Source organism: Plectropomus leopardus, chromosome 14, assembly GCF_026936395.1.
Source record: "Plectropomus leopardus strain MGB_pleo_1.0 chromosome 14, ASM2693639v1, whole genome shotgun sequence".
NCBI classification, from domain to species: Eukaryota; Metazoa; Chordata; class Actinopteri; order Perciformes; family Serranidae; genus Plectropomus; species Plectropomus leopardus.
Window position 1 is genome coordinate 7718123 of NC_142189.1, and position 23629 is coordinate 7741751.

General features: G+C 39.0%; 1 protein-coding gene across 2 annotated transcripts in view; it reads right to left on the minus strand.

Moving 5' to 3' along the window:
- Positions 1-23629, minus strand: part of trim9 (tripartite motif containing 9) — a 45340-nt gene that overhangs the window by 3124 nt on the left and 18587 nt on the right. Inside the window, exons 3-9 of one of the 2 annotated variants that reach the window (XM_042500705.2) lie at positions 22572-22694; positions 11465-11575; positions 9115-9268; positions 7922-8067; positions 4123-4261; positions 1469-1507; positions 345-648 (exon numbers count right to left, since the gene is read on the minus strand). In XM_042500705.2, coding sequence (XP_042356639.1) covers positions 345-648; positions 1469-1507; positions 4123-4261; positions 7922-8067; positions 9115-9268; positions 11465-11575; positions 22572-22694 — 1016 coding nt within the window. The remainder of the gene's footprint in view (positions 1-344; positions 649-1468; positions 1508-4122; positions 4262-7921; positions 8068-9114; positions 9269-11464; positions 11576-22571; positions 22695-23629) is intronic. The other variant, XM_042500706.2, reaches the window with a different exon arrangement.

Here is a 23629-nt window from a genome sequence, read left to right on the forward strand (position 1 = left end):
GACTTGTTACCTGTTTTACTTAGAGACATTTCCCTTTAAAAATTACAGACTTAATAACAGTTTGAGGCACAAATAGGTGAGTTTTAAAAAAAAAAAAAAAAAATCTTAATAATAAATAAAGGATTAATTCACTCAAAATACAAAAAAAAACCCAAAACATATTGAGCATTAAAATGTACTGTTGACCTTGGAAATAGTCATTTAGCAAAAAAATAAATAAAAATTGAATGCAAGACTATTATTGAAGCATTTTGAAATTGTTGTATTGGTACTTTTTAATCTTAACAAAAGATGACAATAATAATTTTCAAAGCATCAGTATGCATCTCAGAACAATTCCTTACCTGTTGGTGTGCGAGTTGTTGTGCATGAACCAGGAGCGGTTGTTGTCCACGTACATGGCCCACGCTTTGTCGTCCTTCCCCAGCATCACGTCCTTCAGCACATCAGCCCGAGCGATCCCGAACGCCGGGTCTGGGTGGTTGTCGTAGCGATCAATGGTCATTTCCCAGTAATGAACGCCACGGGAGAAAGCAGAGTTACCCATGACCACCCTGTCGTCGTAGCTGTTGCACGACACCGTCAGGTTGTCGTTGGAGAGGACGATGTCCGGGTGAGCGGAGGCCGGGTCAAAGGTGAACCAAGCGACTGTGCACACACACGGGAAGAGTCACACACACGCTGCTGTTTAGCATCAATAATATCAGTGACTGCAGGACCTGATGCGATGATGATGACTTTACAAAAGTGACATGAATCTGGAGGCTGGAGGTTAGATGAGGTGAATTTACATTTAAGCTGTAAAAACTTCATGAAAGAATAAGAAAAGATTAACTCTTACTATTACTATTAATAACTCTTAACTTACCGCTCTATGACTTAACTTATAACTTACTCCTAAGAATCTTAACAATATTTATAATATCACACCTGTGTCAGACAGTTTGCACATAATGCACATAATTTCCGTTTGATTTCACCTGCTTGGAAAACCACACGGGTTTAGGACATCCATATAATAAGAGTTAGTACTCATACTCATACTTTGACTTTCTGTAAGCTCTTGCAACACAGTTCACTGCCGCAGGCAGGCTAAATCAAACGCTGATAAGTTTGCAAACTGTTTGACTCAGGATGGAAAGTATATTAAATCACTTTATACTCTACACAGAGAAATATGGGGTGTGACAGATGGGCGTTTGCTGTTTATATGGGCTCCACTGGACGTACTCGTCCACCATCTTTCACCGGTGTCACTATGTGCAGTAAAGTTTCATTACATGCTTTTATTTCCCAAAGGAAATAAAACAAAGACGTTTATTAGAAGCCTGTATTGAACATTTATTAAGTGCAGCCCACAGTGCAGCAAACTGTCCACCTGCTGGTTTGAGAGTGAAGCACGGCACGAATGACACGGGCGATGGCAACGAGCGGGATTAGAGTGGTCTGCAATGAGAGCCGTCCATACCTGTGCCTATAGACTGAATATCACATGGAGGGAGTCCAGCTGAAACGTGAAATGAAAGGGAGGAAAAGAAAGAAAAGAGGGGAGAGCGTAGCGAAGCAGTGAAGCAGATAGTGTAGAGGGGGTCGGGAGGGGTGGGGGAGAAGGTAAAAAGCAAGTTTGATCAGGGAAGTTGGTTTAACCCTTTGTAACCTGGGTCAGTTTTTCTTGTGCTGCATTCACAAGGCTATCACAAGTATTTGAACCTTTGAAACCTGAGCAAAAAGGTTTAATTCTGCTCAAAAACATGGGAAAAGAAAATAAGAAAATTAGAAAATTGGTAAAAGGTGACAAGATGACAAAATAAACTGAATAAAAATATTTAAAAATATGAGAGAAGGAGAATTATTAGAAAATTATCCAAACAAAGGGAAAAAAAGTGCACAAACTATATTCATTTATTTAACCAAATTATATATTCAAAATCTGTTATAGAATATATAATATTTTTATAATAATAAATAATAAAAGATAATTTTATAGTTTTTTAGTACTATTTCAAGTCATTTTCTAGATTATTATATTATTATTATTTTGTACTTTCCTTATGTATTTATGTTTCTAGACAGTTTCCTTGCAGATTTATTATTTTGCAGCACATTTTGGGGTAATTTTTTAAAAGTTGCTCATTGCCTTCTTCCCATGTTTTTTGAAAGAAATCAAACCAATTTGCTCAAGTTTAAATGCCAAAGAGGAGATGCCAAAAACAAAAGCAAAACATTCTGAAAAACCAATCAAGAGAAACTAAAAAGGGAACAAGCATGAAAACAAAGAGAAAGACGGCTCTGATGGAGAAATTTCCTCATAAATAAAACAGACAAAATCAAAGCCGGTCCGGGTGCAGGATGTCAGATCTCTGCAAAAACACTGAGTGGTTAGATCACTTTGTCTGAGCTGCTGAGTGCTCCCTGTCAGGTGTAGGGAGGCTGTCTGTCCTTTTCAGATCCACTGATGGATGACAGGCTTCCCTGTGTGCAGAGCAGCATTAAACTAATGGAAAAGCAAGCACACGGGTGGATTATAGCAGCTGCTACTGGATGTACCTGGTTTAAAAGCTCCAACACACCCTCAAACAGAGTCAACATCCTGCTGCTTTTGGGTTAAAACCTTGCAAAGGAGGCTTTTACTGTTATTATTTTTGTGTTACATGAAAGATAAAAGAGGATGACGACGTTTGACGGCCCTCAGCTCTTTGAAATCCCTTTGAAACCCATAATTAAAAACTCAAAGTGCATAGTTTTCAATCTGAAATCAGAAGTTGCAGGGGAAGTCGTGGTTAAAAAAGTTATCTTTTTCCCCAAATTCCTAAGAAGTTGTCTGTCTGAAGATGCAAGACTTTAGTCTAGCAGCAACAATTTATTATTCTTAAGATCTCTGTGAGTTCAGTCAAATTTTGATGATAACGAATGCTTCCATCCCAAAAAGACGAGGGGGAGCTGAGGCGAGACTCCGGTCTGTGATCTCATGAAATAACAATAAATGCAAGAACATATTATTACTGTTATTATAAAATACCTGCCATCTGTTTGCTACAGCACACGTCATGGCCAGTCTTAATCCAATGTGATATCAATAGAAATGTACAAAGATGTAGTCATGCAAAAAATGTGTGTCAAACTAAAATATCTACAACACTAAAAAGCAAAAAAAAGAAGGTGTTAAAATACCTGGGAAAGACAGAACTGCACTAACAAACATGTAGCAGGCATTTGGAAAAGCAAAAGTGCTTAAAAATAAGAAGTCAGAGTGGTAACGGAGGACAAACTGATTGCAGTGCTGGCAGCAGAGATGTATATTTAATCATGTCCTTCTGCTTAACTTTGAAACAGCTGCAGAGAAGCCAAATCAGTGCACACTGGCTTTTTGTTGACCTTTTAACTTCATATTTTCTGTTTGTTTTTTTTACACTGTGGGTTCTTGCTTGAATATATTTGTATTTATCTTCTTTCTTTCATTTCCTCTATTTGTCACGGCCACAACCAGTTTTTTATATCACTACATGTTTCCTTATCTTCGCTTGCTCAGACCAGCTTATTCCCTGTTCTGACTTTTTTTTTGTACACTTTTCTTTTGTATTTTTTAATTTCATTTTTTAAACTACGCTTGAAAAAAGACAAATAAATCTACCTTGTACCTTATCAACTGGGGTAAATGTAAATTGTGCTTAAACTTGAAAAGTGCTACATAAATAAAGATTATTATTGTTATTATAATTATCACAGCCCCAATAAAGACCAGAAGCTGACATGTGACAATAAAAGTGTTCCTTGAGTTTTGACCTCTTCAGACCTTTTCCTCTACTTCAGACCAACTGCTTTGAAAAAGTCTAGATAGATACTGTCAATAAAGTTTGCCTGATTAATAACAAATATATTTAAAAAAAAAGATCAGAACTGCCAGTGGGGAACTTAAAAGTGTCTTCTATAGCAACACAGACTTCAGTCTCAGCTCTTTTGGGACTCAAACTTTGGGGAAACTTATAATTTTTTTCCAAACACTGACTGAACGATCCCAGATCAGAGGAATTAATGAATGAATTCTGTTTGAGAGTGTGTTTTTATCTTAACGAAATACGCCATATTAGTCGGAAGAGGAAGAGGAGATGATGCTTAACGTACTTTCAGAGGTCTGCATGATCAGTGTCTTGCTGTACTGGCCCACTCCGCTGGCATTGAAGGCCTTCACTCTGGACTTGTATGTGCTGTTGAAGTGGAGCCCGTCCACAGTGCAGATGGTCTCCGTCCCCACGTACACTTCCTGTAAGGACACACAAATGTTTCCTGTCAAACTGGCAATTACATCAAGTGCATAATGATGACACAGAGAGTCCTGCCTCTTTTCTAACACGGACGGCTTTGCCTCTGAAGGAGCGTCCCGTTTGGATTTTGGCAGTGAGTGTAATAAGCAAAAGTGTGAGTTTGTACAACTGAGCGTGGGAGAAGCAGCCCACGCCGGAGTATAAATAGACATGGGGACACACAACTTGCCAAGTTCAGTGTGGAGCTGCGTTGGCGAGCCTCAATGAGTCAGAGGAGAAAGAGAAAACTTCCTTCGCATTTTGGAATGTAAATAGTTGTTTGGCGAAGTGAAGCAAAAGAAACAGGTACAGCATAAAATCATCCGAGTTCAAGTTAAGGACTAAAACAACACTTTGACATCTAAAACACTCAAAACTTGAGTGGAACTATAAAGTTGAAGAAATACTTTCTAAATTCACGCAGAAAATGTTTTTCTCGCATGCCTCCACAGTGAATTAAGAATCCAAAAAAGGAGAAAATGCTTGATAAATATACGTCCTAGGTTGTTGTTTTTTAAATTCTTGTTTTCCACAACATAACAGCTGCAGTACAATCAGCGTGAAATAAGAAAATATAAAAAAACTTGCATGTTGTTTCTTTTTTTACCCCTGAACCCCCACCAGAGAAACTGAAAGACAGATTATTTAAAACTAAAATGAAAGTATACATACATGTATACATGTATACATGTACACATTTTAGACATACATAAGCAAACAGTAAAATAACTAAAAATGTAAACATAAATACTCACACACACATATTAACACAAACAAATAGATGTATACTTTAGTCACAGTAGTCTATAACCACTGTGATTTGCTTTGAATATGTAATATGTATGTTTATCAAGAATTCTCTGTTTTTTTTATTGTTCACCACGGAGGCATGTTGAACAAAAAAATTGTCTTAATGAATTCGGCAGGGTGAGTAATTGATGTACAAATAGTCATTTTTTGGGCTGAGTATTTCTTAAAACACAAAAAAATCTTCACATAAGGTCACAAAATGTTCTCTGAGATGCTCTACATATGTTTCTGCTTTGAATCTCTAATCGCTAACAGTGAAAATGTCTCCAAGCTGTAGCACAATTTGGCATCGGCCGCTCGCCAATTAGCAGTTAGCGGATGCAGTTGGTGAATCTGTCGGCAGATTGGGTGTAAATGATCACCCTCTCATGCAACAGTTGTAATTAAGACAGAAGGACGGAGGCTCGTACAAACAGACAGCTGGCTTTAGAGAAGGAGAGCAAAATGACTGAAAGTCAATGGCTGCTTTTTCTAAATTGAAAACACAGGATGCCTCAACCATCAGCTGCTGGAGCATTCAGATCACACAGGCTGAGTATTTGACCGGTGCTCTGAGTCGAGAAGAGTTTCAGCCTCCTCACAAAGTGCTGAAGTTGACGGGGTCATCTGTTTACAGTTCTAAAATGTGTAAAAGTCAATAAGACAGTTACACAAACAGAGTATGCAACCAGCTGTGATCTCCATGAGCCAAAAAGTCCAATATTTAGATCATTATCTCGTGTTTAGGGTCTTTGAGTGGAAGGATCCGGTTACTGCTGTTGGCTGTGTGCAAATAAAACATTCAAACCAAATGAAACCACTTAAATTCTGCAGCAGCTGTTTATGTTTATGTTTATCTGACGGATGTGCTTTTGAGCTCTTTAGGACCGGTTGTGATTTATTACAGTTTGAGGGAGAGATTGAAACATGGGGGCAAAATTGGTATTTTGGTGTATTTAATGGTGAGAGCTAGCTCATAATTTTAGGTCATAATGGAGAGTTTCTGTATTAAATTATGTAATCAACTGGATTTTTTTTTTTAAAGTAATCCAATTGGCACTTGTAATGAATATATTGAACCTTTTCATATAAAATGAATGCAATCACAAAAATTTAAGCTGAACAAATACAAAAACAGTTGCTGCTTAAACTTTCCATGTTGATGCAGCACTGTTCTTTGTTTCCTGTCAGATTTGCCACAAAGTGAAGCATTTGTTTAAGAAACTTTGTATTATATAATATTACTGTCAAATTTGAATGAAGCGTGTTTTATGATGATTAAATTACTGTTTATTTAAATGGAGTCTGGTTGCAGTGGTGATTTCAGGGTTGTTTCTGGTTAAATAAAAAGGAACTTTTCGCATCCACTTTTCGTAATGTCTGTTGTGATTTGTCTGATTGTTGTATGATTTTTTTTTTTGTTTGATTAAATGTTGCTTGTATTTTTGTATTTTATATGTATTTAGGTGAAACTGTTGATGTCCTGGGAGGCGAGACATATTTCAGAATTATTCCTGACAATAAAGTGAAATCTAATCCGATCTAATCTTTAACCAAAAGGTCTATGTCTGTAAGGATCCTTTCCAAACTTTGCCAGAAAGCCTGTCAGAGGCAAAAGCAAACACTTTTAGAGGACGTACATTAAAGGTGCCACCTGCCCCAAATTGTCACATCAAAGCCTGTTTCACAGCAAATCTTTCACTCAATACTCGACCATTTTTAAAAATTGTTGCTCCAATGAGCCACTAAGACACAAAAACATGGGAAAATAGGCACCAGGTTGCAGAATACCAAACTTACCTTTAAACACTTTGAAACCTGGATCGATAACAGTTTTCTTGCGCTGCATTTGGAAACCTCTAACATCAATTTACACCTGAGAAAATTGGTTTATTTTCTTTCGAAAACACGGGGAAAAGCAACATGGTAAGAAATGTCCCAGAAAGTGACAAAAAGTCAAAGGGGACAGGAAAATGATGTAAAAATTAGCTGTGGAATACAAATGAAAAATACATTTATATTATTAGCACTCTCCTCGGGTAATTTTCTTGTTTGTTTTTTTCTTTTTGAGGTAATTTTCTTGTAACTTTTTACTAATTCCTTGCTGTTTTTGGGACATTTCCTGTTCAGTTGCTCATTGACTTCCAGTTTGCTCAGGTTTCAGTGAGTTAAGAAAGTGGAAAGATTGATTGTTATGAGAGGTAACATACTGACTGTATCATATGAAGAAATCGCTCTTTACAGGTTTAGAGGTTAGAAACAGATATGCGCCTCCATTGTACTGAGCGTATTGTTCGGGAGGTTTAAGTTGCCATTATAACAAAGCCGGAGCCTCAATGTATAGAGAGCTGCGGAGGGTCTGAGCTGGGTGGATTACATGGTGAACCTCTGAGAGGGGATGAATACCGCTTTGATCCCAGATCTCACTTCCTGTGGGATCATCTCAGCTGGCAGCTGCATTACAGACCCTTTCTCCTGATGTTGTGTCATTCACTGCCTCGCTACAGTGTGTCACATGACCTGCTCTCATATCACTCAGAGTGTGTGCAGTACGACAGAGCAATTTCAGCGACAAAGCGTTGCTTTCATATCCCCCCCTGGCCGAGCTGGTGTCCTCACTGGCATCAAATGAAGGACTCTTTGTTGGGAGAGAGGCTGGTTTGTTCTGTAAAGGTGAATTATTACTCTGACTGGTGCCGTTTTTCTCTTTTCGTCTTGTGATCTAAATGTTAATCCAACAACGATTCCCCTGTTCACGGGTAAAACTAATGTTTGTCTTCTGTTAAAGTCGACAGATAAATCTTAAAGAATACCCGCAGAGGGAAACCTACCCTGAACGGCCCCATGTTTCCATCGTCCAGCTCCAGGATGTATCCGTCCACGGCGATGGTGGAGAGTGGTGGTTGTTTCCATGACAACGTGGCGCTGTTGTTCTGAGTGCAGCATTCCTCCAGCTGGAGCATGGGAGCAGCTGGGACTGAGGAGGGGAGAAAGCAGGCCAGATTACAGCCCACTGAGATATGAAAGGACGACCGCACGCGCACAAAACACACACTCACTGCATATGACTCTGCAGTGCCCGAAGACCTGTTCAATATTTATCATTTATAAATTCTATTATGAATACATGAATCCATAACTCCTTTAATCAAAGGCTTCTGAATCATGAATATAAACACACCAAACTTCTTTGACTTTCTGAGTGATTTATCGAATATTTTAGCAAACACCTGCAGTGTGTCAGAGACATCACACTGTGTGAAGCCGGAATTAAACTAAATACAAATGTCACAAATTCACCAACTCAGATGACTGTTTATTTGTGAAATAATTTGTGATTTTAAAAGATAAAGAGGTCACACATGCAAGAACAAGCTGTTTCCAAATTGCAACTGCAAACTCGAGGGACTGTAATCACAGAAAAAGAGGTCACTCTCCTCCAGAAACCACAAAACAAAAACAGAATTAGCGTCCATAATACAGTTTTAGAAAGATTCAACATATTGAAACACCACAGTAAAATGACGTTTTGACATTTATGTAATACCCTAAGTAAAATTAAGTTTCTATAAATTAATGATTCAGCACTGTATATATATATATATATATATATATATATATATTTATTTATATATATATATATATATATATATATATATTTATTATTTATTCATCATTATTATTATTCAGGGTTCCCACATTTTAAGAAATACAATTTCAAAAATTTCCATGACTTTTCAAGGATTCCTAATATATTTTTCACCAATTGCACAGCGTTTTAATCACTTCTAGTCTTCCATCAGATTCACACTCTATTGAAACATAATTCCAGGAAGCTGGAGAAAGATAATTTGGGGCGAAAATAAAGAAATGTACACGATGGTCAACAAAATGCCACACAATGTCGCACATTAGAGCTACATTATGTCGAATGCTACAGGGAAAAAAATGTAGTTATTTTACATTCTGTGGAAGGTTGTCCAATCTCTCAAGTGCCCGTGCTCATCATCTCCTCTCTTTTTACCTTTCATTTGGACAAAGTCCAGCTGATGGATCGTCTGCAGGAGGGGTCCGCTGTCCAGAGTGAGGTCAAAGTCGCTGGTCATCCTGGGGGTCAAAGTTCCCTTCCCCCACTGGCCCTCTGTCATGAGGACCCTCCGGATTAAAGCATCAGAGATCTGAGGACAACAAATTAATGCACAGTTAAAACTCTAACTGTAGGTCTGGGCCCAAATATTTGGCTGTTGGAGACAAATGTCATTTCAGTGTTTGTGAAACTGCAGCTGCGCCTGTCACACACACACACACACACACACACACACACACACACACACACACACACACACACACACACACACAGTGACAAGAGGCATGATCATTTTAATCAACGCTTATTAACAGGTTTATTGACTGAGTTGAGCCATTTGTGTGTCTGTGTGACACAAACACGTGAGGCCCCCTGCAGCTCATCCTGAGCGGACCTCTGTCCTGCAGCACAGAGCAGGAGAATTTCAATATCTTACATAATGAGGATACACATAATTTCAGACGCATAACAAAATTCAACAAATTGCTTTAAAACACTGAACACAGATTATTGCATTGCATAAATGCTGAAGTTATTTTTAACTTTACACACTATACACAACCACCGACAAACGGTCAAAGGCACATCGGGCTACCTCTCACCAACAATGACGCTCCATACTGTAATACTGTAACAAATATTGTAATAGGGACCAGAAAATCCCATAAGGTCACAGATGTATTTATGTTTAATTAATGTTTATATCATCCTTTGCCAAAAAACACATACACTTTGTATTTTAATTTAACCTTAAACAGGGAAATAAAGACAGGTGACGATGCAAAGATGTGAAATTTGTCTACAGGCCAGCATACAATTCAGTGTAAATAAAGAATAATATCTAGTTAAGTTAAAAAAAGAACCTTTTTTTTTTTTTTTTTTTTAAAGAAACCCCATTTGTCATATATTTAGCTCTAAATTACATGCCTTTTCCCAAGAAATCCTCAGGAAATCTTGTTTATGCCATTAGAGAAAATGTTACAATGACATGAAACACCAAATTTGTAATTCCTCTAAACATTTAGCATACTTTGTAAAAACAATTTTGGGCCAAGCACACATTCATATACTGTAATACTGTGTTGGCTCATCATCTCAATCTTGGGTGCAAACACAAAGCACTGATGTTTTCAGCCAGAAAACTGTTGAACTTAAAATGAAGATGTCAAATAGATTTGATTTTAACAGGGTGAAACTGCGCAGCAGAGGGAGTAAAAACGTCCCCTGGCAACAAACAAACTGCAACTTTACTGCAGCTATCATTTTTACTTTGAAGTAGAGTCAACATTATCTGAAATATATTGGGTCTGAGTCATATTTGCAGCCAGAATTTATTCTTTTTTTAATATAAGTTTTCTTCCCTAGAGGAGTGTCACTAGTTCACCACCATAAGAAGCAAAATGTGGGAAAATTGAAGCTTTTAAAACACAAAATTAAAAGCAGTCACCATTTAACATTACATCAAGTTTTCTGGGAATTTGTTCCAGATATGTGATGCATAAAAATGTGATGCTGCTGCTGTGTAATGTTTAGTTTTGACTCTGGGGACAGAAAGGGTCCCAGACCATCTGAGAGGTCTGATGGTTCATAATGGAGCAGCAGACCAGTGCTTTTTCTATCGTGTTTAACTGGAGGACATTTTGCCACATACAGTCCCTCATTTATTGAATACACTTACTCACAGTGCTTGTGTGAAACCATCATCACCTGGAGATATTTTCATATAAAACTGTGTGTCGTCTGCATAGTTACAGTAAGATATTTTGTTTTCTATATTCCTGAGTTCATGGTAGCGTATAGATGTAGAACAGAAAAGTAGAGTAGTACAGCATCTTAAAGACAGGAATATTTAACCGCATCACAAATAATGCGTTGATACTTACAACCTTAGTGTTTTGCATTGACATTGTGGGGGCAAGTGAAAACTGCAAAAATAGTTGTGATGTTACCACAATTTGGAGCTGATTATTATACGTATTTAGTGTTTCCCACAGAATTAAAATTTAATTTTGATGGTGGGGGCATCAACAGCTGATCGCCGACATTCAGCAAATCAGCTCCACAAGTAGGTGAGATGTCTTAAACTGTAAAATTTGGGGTAAATTAGTGGTGATTGGAAAAACATTGCACAGTCATGCAGAATTTACAGGAATTGGTTAAAACTGCATTGCAAATTACATTAATTATTACAATCCTAAAATTGTAAAATCGTGGAGGGACTGACCTAGGACATGAAAAAGTTTGGTTGTAGCTTCTGGTAGAAAAACAGACTTGTTATGCGTCTTACCTGCAGGAAACCACTGGGGTCATTCTCCTTGATGACCTCCAGACAGTACTCCATCAGCCCCGTGGTCTGACGCAGCTTCACCGTACAGTGGGAGATCTGATCCCTAACCACCTGGGAAAAGAGTAAAAAGAGGGATTATGGAGGGGGGAAAACAGCCACAAGGGAAAAGTTCTGCAAGTATAATACAAACAACAACAACAAGCAAACAGAAGATAATCATATGTTAATCATCAGCCTTTTCGTGTAATCACACTGGAGTGGAACATGAAAAGAGGGTTTAGTAAAGTGTGCGAGTGCTGTAGAGTGTAAACAGGGCAGAAAAGCCTGAAGACTGAAGATGCAGAGAAATTAAAGTAAATATGCAGAAGGTGGCAGAAATGTTGATAAATGAGAGAAGAGAAACAAAGAGAATAGAGGAGAAGAAAGATGATGCACAGAGAGCTGAAGACAAGAAAATATGGCGACACTGAAAGGAAGAAGGACGGAGAGAGAAAAGAGGAAGGATGGAGGGAGGAGGCTGGAAAACACAGATTAAACAGAGACGACCAGGAGGAATACCAATAATGAGATTAGCAGCAGGATTGTCAAAGTGATTGAGTGAGTAAATTTTTTTCCTCTTGAGACATGCACACAGATTGAGGGAGGAAGAGGAGGCTGTAGGGACATCACAGACTTGATCCTGTTATTGACGTTATTGGAAGGACAGTGACATTTTGTTTTCGCATGTGTGAACGGTCGTCAGTATCAACGGGTACATCGGAGATGGGACTGCTCGGATACATATTTCTGTCCATTTGAGCAGCTACAGAATCAAAACATGTAAAAAAAAAAAAAGGAATTTTCTGTGCACAGTTATAGATTTTTGCCTCAGAAAACATAAAAATCTGTCCCATTAATAAGTTTTAATTCTTGCCCTCTGTTCATTCATACTTTATTTTCCCATAACATGATCTGAATACAAGGGAGCACATTTAAATCTATAAAAAAAAAAACCTTCATGACATTTACAACAAGAGATTTGATTAATTTGATGACATATTTGATGGACCTGGGAGATTCCCTCTGCACCGCAGACACTACTGATGTCCACAGAGCCTCCTCGCAACAGTGTGAAATAAACGAAGGTGCTGGACCGAGGGTTGCTAGGTAACAGAAACTTCACTGTTGCTATCTGAGGGGCTCCAAGGCTGAATGGAGAGGAAAATCCTTTCTGCAGACCGACAGTACACATGAAGATGATTTACTGATGACTGCAGTCGCAGCGCATCAGTATGCAAGTGTTGTAAGTCTGATAGATAACAAACTGTACAGACTTTAATATAGTGCATGATTAATCAGTATACAGTGTACAACATGACTATATGGCACAGAGGGGGAGTTATAAAAGGATAGTTCATCCCCAAATGAAAAATACATATTCTTCCTCTTACCTACAGTGCTTTTTATCATGCTAGATTATTGTGATGTGAGTTTCTGCGTGCTGTTATCAGCCGTAGAGATGTCTGACTTCTCTCCAATTTAATGAAAGTAGACAGCACTTGTCGAGTGGTTCTCAAAAAAATAAAATAAATAAAGTGACTATTTTTTAAAAACTCAGCAGCGTTGTCTCTTTCCAGAAATCATGACCCAGTTACTCAAGATAATCCACCGACCTTGTGAGCAGTTTTATCTAGGAAGTATATTCTTTCTGCCAAACGACACCCACCAACCGTGTCAATGTATAAAAGATAATGTGCATGTACCACTAGCTCACCTTGCACCACTGAGCAAGCTAATGTTACACTGAGCTCAGCTGAGGACATTAAAGTTGACATCTTGGCTGTCACGAGCACTAGCCTGGCGTCCATGAGTAGATGCACACTTTCTTCTGCACGGCAATGAGGATTGACAAAATTGGCATGTATATGCAGGATTTTTAAAAACAGGACAACTCACTACTATTAGGCAACAGTCCTTTCCAATTGCCAGTAGACAGGTATTCCTTATCCTGTCATATTCTGTGCCATAAACATGCGGAAAAACAGGTAAGTAAACAGTAGAAAGTAGCATGGAGACCGGTGAAAATGTTATGGTGGTATATTAAAAAGGGGCAAAAAAAGTGCTTGCACCTGGCTGTTATATTACCACCACTGCCATTTGGAGCTGATATAAACTCATGACTACTGCAGAGTCACTCGACAGGGGAATGAATGCAGACTGTTTCTTAAAACAAAAGCCACATTACTAGATGTCAGTGGGTTTATTTGTCCAGTAGGAAAAGAGCATAAGAAGGTTTTGATGAGTTTTATTTTATTTCCGTCAAATTTGAATTAAATATTTTTTACGATGAGCTAACAAGGCAGTTAAGGCTAAAGTTAGTCTTCAGTGAGAGAGAGAAACTTGGATTGGTCCACTGGTGTATTTTTTGGTTTAATGAGGAAAACAGATTTAAGAAAAAGCCAAAAAGGATTTCTAAAACTAGTGACTTCACAGCCCCACTGACATATGTTATCACCAGAGCCACTAACCACAATTTCCATTTTCTTTTGCACAAATGATCACAGCAAACAGTTACATTTCCCTTCTACTCATCCTATTTCTACGGTGTAAATACTCAAATATATCGATTGTGGTCAAAATGTCAGCATCAGACAGGCCACTCGTGTCACTAACACGGTGTGATCAATGTTTTAACCACTTATCAGGTTCTGCACAGCATGGGCGGGACAAAGGGATCGAAGAGGATGACTGTGTTAGAATTACTTTGTTTTTTTTCCAGTTTATTTAAACAATCTACATGTTAAGGGCACCACACAATGTTTAGCGTGCTTTATTCAAACCTCAGGGAACTTAAACCTCATGTTCCCAGTTTGGTTTGTTTTCGGCAGCTGAAAACAGTCTGAACTGACCACAGGCGCCTTCGAACAAACTGCAGAAAGACTAATAAAAATGTGGATTTTTAGTTCGGAACCACGAAAGAACATTTCGTCTCCTCTTCAGCTGTTTATTCATGTGCTCTTATCTGCTGCAAACACCAGGGAAGTAAAAAATCTGCACAAAAGTTGATCATATTTCCTAAAGTTACAGAGTCTGGAATCACATTTGTTTTCACCCCCTTCACGCTGCCAAGAAATCTGCACTAACAGGCAGCAAAGATGATTGAATACTTGCAAAACGTTGGTCCATTCGCTCTAAGACAGCATGAATTTAAATGAGCCAAACATAAAAATGCAACTCCTCTGCCAAGGTTCACACCAAATAAAACAAACTGCAGGTCTGACTGCACTCCAAGCGGATTAAATATTAAAGATTTTTCAAGGAAATAAATATTTAGAAACGCAGCTAATAACATTCTAATTATTCCCCTGGACCGTGTTTAACCTCTCCCCTCATACAGTGAGGGGAAATCTCATTCCAGCTCTGATGACTCGGTCTATATTTCTCTGGCTGCGGGACAAACCCTCCCTGCTGTGTCAAGCCTGGAACACCCACACCCCTGCAATGGCCTGGCAGAGCTCCAGGAGGAGTTTCTCACTGCTGTCACCGCCTGCCTAACAATCAGAGCTGCTGTCACTCCTCCGTACGCAGCTGGAATCACAATCTCTTCATTTACAGACGACAATACATGTGGGGGAATTTTGCAGTCAACTTTTATCCTGTCTTGTCCTTTTCCCTGCTCCTTCCTTTTTCTCTCTGATTCGATACTCACTGACTACTGAACAGCTTCCCTCATCATTCCAGTCATCTTTCCCGAAATCTGCTTTAAATCAGCTTCGGAAAAAGATGTAAAACTTGCCACCGACAATAAACGCTCTGCCGGCTGATCAGCAGATTGGGAAGATTAATTCATCTGAATTTCAACACAAACTGAAGAGACAGCAGCAGCTTGAGGTGGGAGGATATTAAACATCTTGAGAGAGATGTGGGAGTGATGAAATAGGAGAGGGAGAGTCGAGAGGGGTGAGCGCAGGACAGCGGTAGAGGGCATAGCAGGCTGTGTAAGTGGGCCACCGTTTCTGCAGCCGCAGAGATGAACTGAGCTCACGGGAGGAAACAAACTCCGTCCTCTTGTCCTCTCAGACATATGTGGCTGTCATGGTGATTAAACACATCGTCACGCAGAGTCGCAGCAGCTCGACAGCGCTGCTAAAACAATCCCAAACAACGAAGAGGGCCAAATTAATACAAACTGAGCTCAGAGCAGTGAGACACAGTTTACAATTATTATTCCTGTTTGGAACATTGCATTTCTTCAACCAAGGACTCAAGTGAGAAATGTATTCTGTTGTCATGAGACTCATTAAAACATGTTCCTTCTCCTGTTAAAAAAGGAGCCGCCGACATAACCTGACAACAGATTCCTAAATGGTAATTTTAATATTTAAAACTTGCAGTAACTGGCTTTTTTGGCCACTTGGGGACAGTCAAAACAAGCTGAAAACACAACATCGACATATTATCAGAATTTAAATCTGAGGTAGGCAGAAATCTGAATATCAGAATCGAAAAATGGGAGGACCGCTTTTGGGTTGTTTTGCAGTGCAGCAGTTGTTGCTAATTCTGGAATAGCAACTTTCTCTGCAGGATTCTTCACCATTCAATCAGACTTTCACTGAAGGGACGTGCATACAGATCTGCATTTTCCAATAGCAGCACTCTCTCTGTGAAATGACGAGATTTTCTGAAGCCTGAAAACAGAGCCAAGAGGACGTGCACAAGTCTAGTTTTTTTTAAATTACAATATGTTGAACGTTTTTATGTAGTTTTTGCACAATGACCCCAAAATTAAACTGCCAACCCCAACTTTAAGTTGATAACATGTTAGCAAGACACAATCTAATTTATGCTTGCAGCAGATAGTGAACTTCTTTGTATTGGGAGTTAATTCTCTGGCCACCTGATGAATTTAAGAACAACTTAAGCTCAGTTTTTGGTCTCCACCAACTTCTGAGGGAAATTTTAGGGTCTTTAGCTTCTAAATGCTCCACTATGGTCATTAGATAGTTGCTAAGTGTATTGAAAAACAACATGTTGAGAGGAAATTAATGAGAAATGAGGCGTAAAAACCAAACTAATGACACCAAACTCATGCACCAGCAACCCAACTACAACCAAACAAGGCCGGATATTTAAAAAAGGGCTCAACATTATCCAGCGTCTCATCAGCTGCACATATTGTACTGTGAGCGAGTCTGTAGGACCAGCTGCCTCTTTGTTAAATAAATTACCTCCTGCTATCTGTTTCTGTTGTAATTATTAGGCCACTGCGGCACTTTTGGCCTTGTGAGATACTGTGGCTGCAGTCTAACCTAATCTGTCCCTTTACAGCAGCAGCAGCAGCAGCAGCGGCAGTGGCAGCAGCAGCAGCATCAGCGGCAGCGGCAGCAGCAGCAGCAGCAGCAGCAGCAGCAGCAGCAGCAGCAGCAGCAGCAGCAGCACAGGCTGGTTTAGAGACGGTCAGGACCCTGGCATGAAGTCTATGACAGTTTGACCTTATGGAAGTACATGAAGATGATTTAATGATTCTGACATGGGGTGAAATAGGGAGAGGGAAGTGAAGAGAAAGAAGAGAAGAGAAAAAGATGGAGGCAAAAGAGAAGAGGACGAAAAGAGGTTAAGGGGGAATAGTAAGGGAGGAGCGGAGGATGACAAAAAGAGATACAAGAGGGACTGTAATAGGAAACATCAAATAAAACGGTTACAAGATGAAAGAAGGTAGCGTAAAGGGATTAAAATCGCTTTGCTTCCTGTATGCTTCACGCTGCAGTGACGGTCAGAGAAAGTGACAAGTGTCACTTCCACAGTCGCTCAGCTGTCAGCGAGGATCGAGGCGCTTCCTGCTCGGCTTTAATGTTTCTCTTATTCTGACGGATGCAGTGAAAATGCAACGGAGACATGAGCTTCACTTCCTTGATGCAAACAGACACAGACATTCAGGGGTAAAATAGAGTAGTGGTCAAAATGACACATGCCGCACTATATTCATTATTGACTGATCGGTCAATTATTTTTTATTTACAATAATTTATAAAACAAAGAAATGCAGCAGAATTTTGCATTTTATAATATGGAAATAAAAAAGTTACCTTTTTTTAGCTCAATAATAAAATGTTTATATTAACTAGTCATTTCATCAAATAGTAAACAGACTAAAATAAAATAAAAATAATCAGCAACTATTTTCAGTAATTTGTCAGAGTAAAAATACTGAAAATAAATAAATTTCCCCCTTTTCTTCTTCTTTAATCTGTTTTATTTTCTTGAAAATTTAATATTTGGGTTTCTGCAATGTTGGTCAGACTAAATAAACAATTGAAATACTTCATCTTGGATCTTAGGAAACTGGGTTGGACTTTGTTTTTTATTTTTATTTGTTTTTTTATTTTTAAAAGACTAAATGATTATAAAATCAACGATGAAAATTATCCTTAGCTGCAGCCTTAAAAATTGCTGCAAAGTTTTCTGTCGGTGGACAGAAAGTTGAATCTTGGACCAAGTACAAAGAAAACCAAAAAAAAAATGCTGATAAAAAATCCCCTGATACTGAACTCAGCGGAAGTTTCAATATTTCATGCTCATCTCTCTGCTGCAGATCCCACTGCAGCGATAAAAAACTTTTGTTCACAGTGAGAGAATTTATCATTCGATAATTGCCTCCAGTATTTTTTTGTATTTCCTGATATCATCTCTGCAAGTCCAAACTGTTCCCCATGTTTGAGTGCTTGAAAGAGGAGGACCCCGAGGGACAAGGATCCCCTGGAGTGGTGCACTTAGTCAGATGACATCAACAGGGAGGTCAGCAAATCACTACAGTGGAAATAAAAATAGCCTCGGTGTAGCTGTACTGATTAGATGAACCGGGCTGAGCGTCCAGAGGACGAAGCATCTGGTTGAAGAAGACGCAGAATAGTTTGTGATTCACTTTGTGTTGCTCTAATCAGCCCTCAGATGAATCGCTCATCAGTTTGCTGCTGACTCTGTGAGCTCAGATCCATCACAGTGAGAGGGACTGACAGCAGCGGCCTCATATTTAATACATTCTCCACAGCAAAGAACTCCACTGCTGCTTAGCTTCGCATAAAGACTGGAAACAGCTCCGTCCAAAGGAAACACAATCTGCCAACCAGCAACTCTAAAGATCACTAATTAACACGTTATATCTTGTTTGTGTAATCCATACAAAACCCAAGAGGAGACCCATCATTAGGCATGTTTACATGGAGCTTACTAATCTGATTAGAACAGATTCAAAAGCCAAAACAGATTAAACACGATCCATATAAACACCTCAGTCAGCTGAAACAAGCCCAAACCGATTCAAATTTCAATCGGTTGCAGAGGAGTAGTTTAAACCTTTTTATTAACTGATCAAAATCAAAATCTCGTCTTTGGCTGTGTTTTTTCTGTCCATGCTCCGTCCCTCGCGTAAGAAAACGTGACAATGTATGTTTCTCCACCTCCAGAAAATGGCGACTTCCGAAAAGAAGTGGAGAGTTTGTATTGGCTGTTGCTTGACTAAAAGCATCAAAACAACAGCAAATACTGTGGTGAGCAGATGATAAATATCCATTTTAGCCATAAGTTTGACTTCAGCTTCCGGGACGGACAGACAAGTTATGTTTAACTATAAGAAGAAATTTAGTATCAGGGACCTAAGAAAAGGTTTTCGTGGTTTGCCTTGGCTATGAATTGCAAATCACTACTGTATGGATGTTTGAGTGAGACTGAGTGAAGGAGCTTTGTAACTGCTCAGTGTGGCAAAGTGCCATAAAAGCACCCTCCGCCTCTGCAGCCACTGAACAAACACATAGGTCAGTCCCCCTGATGTGCAGGAAAAGACTGAACCTGACTCATGTTATTAAAGAACTACTTCTCTTTTCTCTACAGCCTCAAACAACACGGTCCAGTCACCATGGCGACTGCACTTTGGCGTCAGCGTGCAGGACCATCGGATGAATCTTTGTCGGAGATGCAAAGTCAGCTGCAGCAGTTTAAATCAGTTTTAATTGATTTTATGTTTTTATGGTGTTTCCTCATAAAAACAGCTCCGTGTGACTGAATCAGCACGAATAATCAGGACACTTCATTAGCTGCTTAATTGGACACAAATAAAATGCATAGCTGGCATTTTGTTTTATGCAACAATCTGCGTTTTACATGGAAATAAATCCTATCTGAGTACAGAATACACATAAAGCTGCATTAACATCGAGAGAGCACCAGAGACTGAAATGTGTCTCCTTTAATTACAGCTGCAGGAAGACTTCTCCCACCGAACCACATGCTAATGAAGCAGAAAGCGTCCCATTGACTGGCCATGTCAGAGGGGCTCCAATTACTGCAAGTCAACTCCAAAAAACAAGCGACGCCTCCAGTTATCCTTTCTGCTTTACTCTAGCTGATATCTACCTCAAATGATCCCCGCTGCCCTCTAGGAGCAGAAATAAAACACAGAACTGGTGAAACTCAGAGTTTCTGGCATCACCGGCTCTGTGGGAAACTCCTGTGATGGCAGCGCAGTGTCCCCGAGTGAGTGAGCAGCACAGATTCACATGAGAGATCCACACACTGAATAAAGAATATCACATCTGTCATGGAGAAATGTGTCTCTGGCATTAGGATTCAGTGAACGCCACATGGAGGCACTGATCTGTCAGCTGACAGGAGGGATCAGATCTGCGCTCAGATACATTAAAAATTCCTCCGTCTCTGAGGTGTGAACGTGTCCGATGCTCAGCATCAAACAACCATCCATCACTTAACAGCCAATCAATCATTAACAGAAGAGATTTTGCATGTTAAGATCTGCAATGCTGCTGTTTTTGAACCTGCAGTTAAACCTGCGCCTCCTACAGGCGATAAAAGCAGCGATGGTGGCAATTTAGAGCTGCAGCTGTAAACATGTCACAGTATGGTTCATCTACAGGAGCAAAAAAAAAGTAAGGGGCTATAATTTTAATATTTGCCACACTGTAAAAAAAATGAACAAAAAAACAGTTTGCAACCTGCAAAATGTACAAGTTTTCTTGACTGGAGCATATTTGTTTTTGCAGATATAGTAAATACTGGAAAGAGGACACACTGTTCAGAGTGTCAGATATGAGAGTGGTTTCATCATCTCGTCCAACTCTAGGCCGGAAAGCAAATGAGCGTATGTCCCAAACTGATGTCTTTCAGCTTTTTCTGGCATTGTATCATCAGACAATTGTGTCTTCAAGTGTGAACTGGAGGAATAGTCTGTCTTTGTCCACAATCATTTGATTTGCAAATCATTTTAGCGCTTCCAAGGACCAAATTAAAAAATTTTGAGCAAAAGTTGTATTCAACTATATTGATGTATTTTTAGCCACAATTTCTTCTCTTATTTTTCTTTCCTGAGTTTTTTTTCATTAGACGAAAAAAAAAGTCACACCAGCATCCCTTCCTCTGCAAAGGATGTATATTTAGGCCAACTATTAAAGAGAGAGTTCACCCTAAATTGAAAAATACATATTTTTCCCCTCACCTGTAGTGCTATTCATCAGTGTAGACTGGTTTTGTGTGATTTGCATAGTGTTGGAGATATTGGCCATAGAGATGTCTGCTTTCTTTCCAATATAATGGAAGTAGTTGGCACTCAGCTTGTGGCACTCAAAGTGCCAAAAAATACATTTGAAAAACTCAGCAGCAATGTCTCTTTCCAGAAATCATGACCCAGATAACAAAGACAATCCACAGACCTTGTTGTGAGCAGTTTCATGTAGGAACTATTTTCTTTTTACCAAACTAAACCCAACAACCGAATCAAGGAAGCATGCATCTACTCACAAAAGACAGGCTTGTGCTTGCAACAACGCAAGTCGTAAACTTTAAAGGCGTCCTCTGTGACTGAACTAAGCTAGTTCAGTGGTGCACAGTGATGCACAGTGATGCGGGTGACGAGTGTAGTTCAGTAGAAAGAGAAAAGTTCAAGATATGAGCATGCAAATTTTTTTTTCATCTAACAATTGGCAAGAAAGCAAAAAAGTTTGTGAACACGTAAAGAGAAAAATTAAGAACATTTTAAGTACAAAATGCCTTAAAGGATAAAAGAAAACCTCAAAAACCTATAAAGTAAAATGCAGCATGACATGTCATATCATTTGTAACACTCATTGCTTCTAAGTGGTGCAAATTTGCAGCAGTTATTGGTTTCATTTTTCTGTATGTGTTACAGGTTGTCAGTGTAAAACCTGACAATCACCCAGCAGCTTCTCCTAAAATTTAAATGAGCAAGCTGTTGAGTGATCAATAAAATGCTAATTTTCGCACATGCTAAATATTTCACATATCAAGAAAAAGAGAATGTGTGTTAGTATGCTCATGCGTTGCCGTGCACAGGCTGTGTTTCTCAAACCACCTACATGAGTGAAACCTTGATTCTACAGAGTGTCCAAGCGTGAAATTGGATGCTGTACAGCACAAATGTATCTCTCCCTTCCCCTCCTCCTCCTCCTCCTCCTCCTGTTGACTCCATCTCTCAGTTATGTCCTCCGTCGAATGTGTTGAAGACGGTGTAAAGACAAACGCGGCTCTTTGTGTCTCTGAAATCACTGGAATCGAGTTTAACTTGTGCTAAATTTGAAACAACGAGCATTTGTTTCATTCTGTTCTCAATTTTAAACCTACAGTGAGAAAACATTCAAAATGCAGAAAAAGCTTAAATAATTTACACTTGATAATGATAAATTCAACATTACAGCCAACCATTTTTCAAAGCTCCACATTAATATTTAGATTTAATTTCGGTCCTTCCAGGCAGAAATTTCTTTATGTACAGAAGTGATTCTCTTACTGATCGTGACGCCACCAGTTTCCAGTAAAAGACTGGCTCTCAGACACTTAAAATAATGCCTGAAATGTCAAATTCATGACAAATATTTTTACATTTATTTTTGTCAAGCCTGTTTTTGTGCAGACTGTTTTCCCGCTTTCAAAACGGGAAACGTTTTAAAGCAGAAGTAGCCCTACTGACATTACACTTATTTTTTATGTTCTTCATTAGATTTTTCAAAAAAATCTTGTTTCTTGTGATTAAGTGCACAATCTCATATATTTTTTTAAAAGCTTGACACGTTAAGATGTATATTTTTTGTCTGAGCATGCTCACCTTCAGTTTGTGCTCGTGCTCTTTGTTTACTCGAGCCAGCAGCTGGGCTTTGCGTCGGTTCAAGGCATCGATGAGGGCGTCGCACTGCGCCACCAAACAGGCCTCAAACTCCACTCCGTTCTCCTGCAACACAACAGACGAAGGCTGAAAAGAATAAAAGACCGAAAATACATAGGAACTAACTTTCAATTCAAAATGTACAGTTCACAAAACCAAAAGCAGAAGAGATGTTCATTAGCGGTGTATGTTGGGCATTTGTGGACACCAATTTAACGGCAAGACGAACACTGAAATTTACAGAGAATGTGAGTTTTATAGAAACCATAAAGTTCCCTTTGAGAAAAGTTATTTCAAAACTGCATCTTCAATTCACACGCCTCCTCCAGTAACTCAAAGTCATAAAAAGTGGGTGGATAAAATCACCAAGAAGCGTCAGCACCGTGCGATGACTGAGTAATGTCCGTACAATTATGCCTAGTAGAGTCACACATCCCAAATTTCCACCCCTCCTTCGCCTCCTCTCTTATTCTGCATCTGCCACTCTGATGGGTCACCCTTGAGCTTCATCTGACAAAGTGACGATAATCAACGAGGGCATTTAATCACACCCTGCTCCTCTAATCAGCCTCTTAAACTGACCACAGCTTTGTTTCCATGCGCAGCATGTAAATCTATTTCTGATCGATATATTGTGCTTAGACTAAGCACTGTACATGTGATACTGCTAAATGTAAACGGAGTACATTTATACTCAAATCAATATCGTCAACTTAAACCTGCAGCAGAGAAATACTGTGCTGTTGCTATGGCGATGCATCAGTTTCTTTGAATGTAGCTGCTTTTATTGATCACAGTGTTCTTTAAATCCTGACAGTCTGTGTCCACATATAGAGCACTATTTATCACTAAATATATTTTAGCACAAACTCAGTTCGTTAATCATGCCACATGCTGAAACTTCCATCATTTAAAGTAACAATGTGTAGAATTTAGGGCGACAGATTGACAGAAATACAATACACATAATTATGATTTTAATGAGTGTATTATTATCTGAA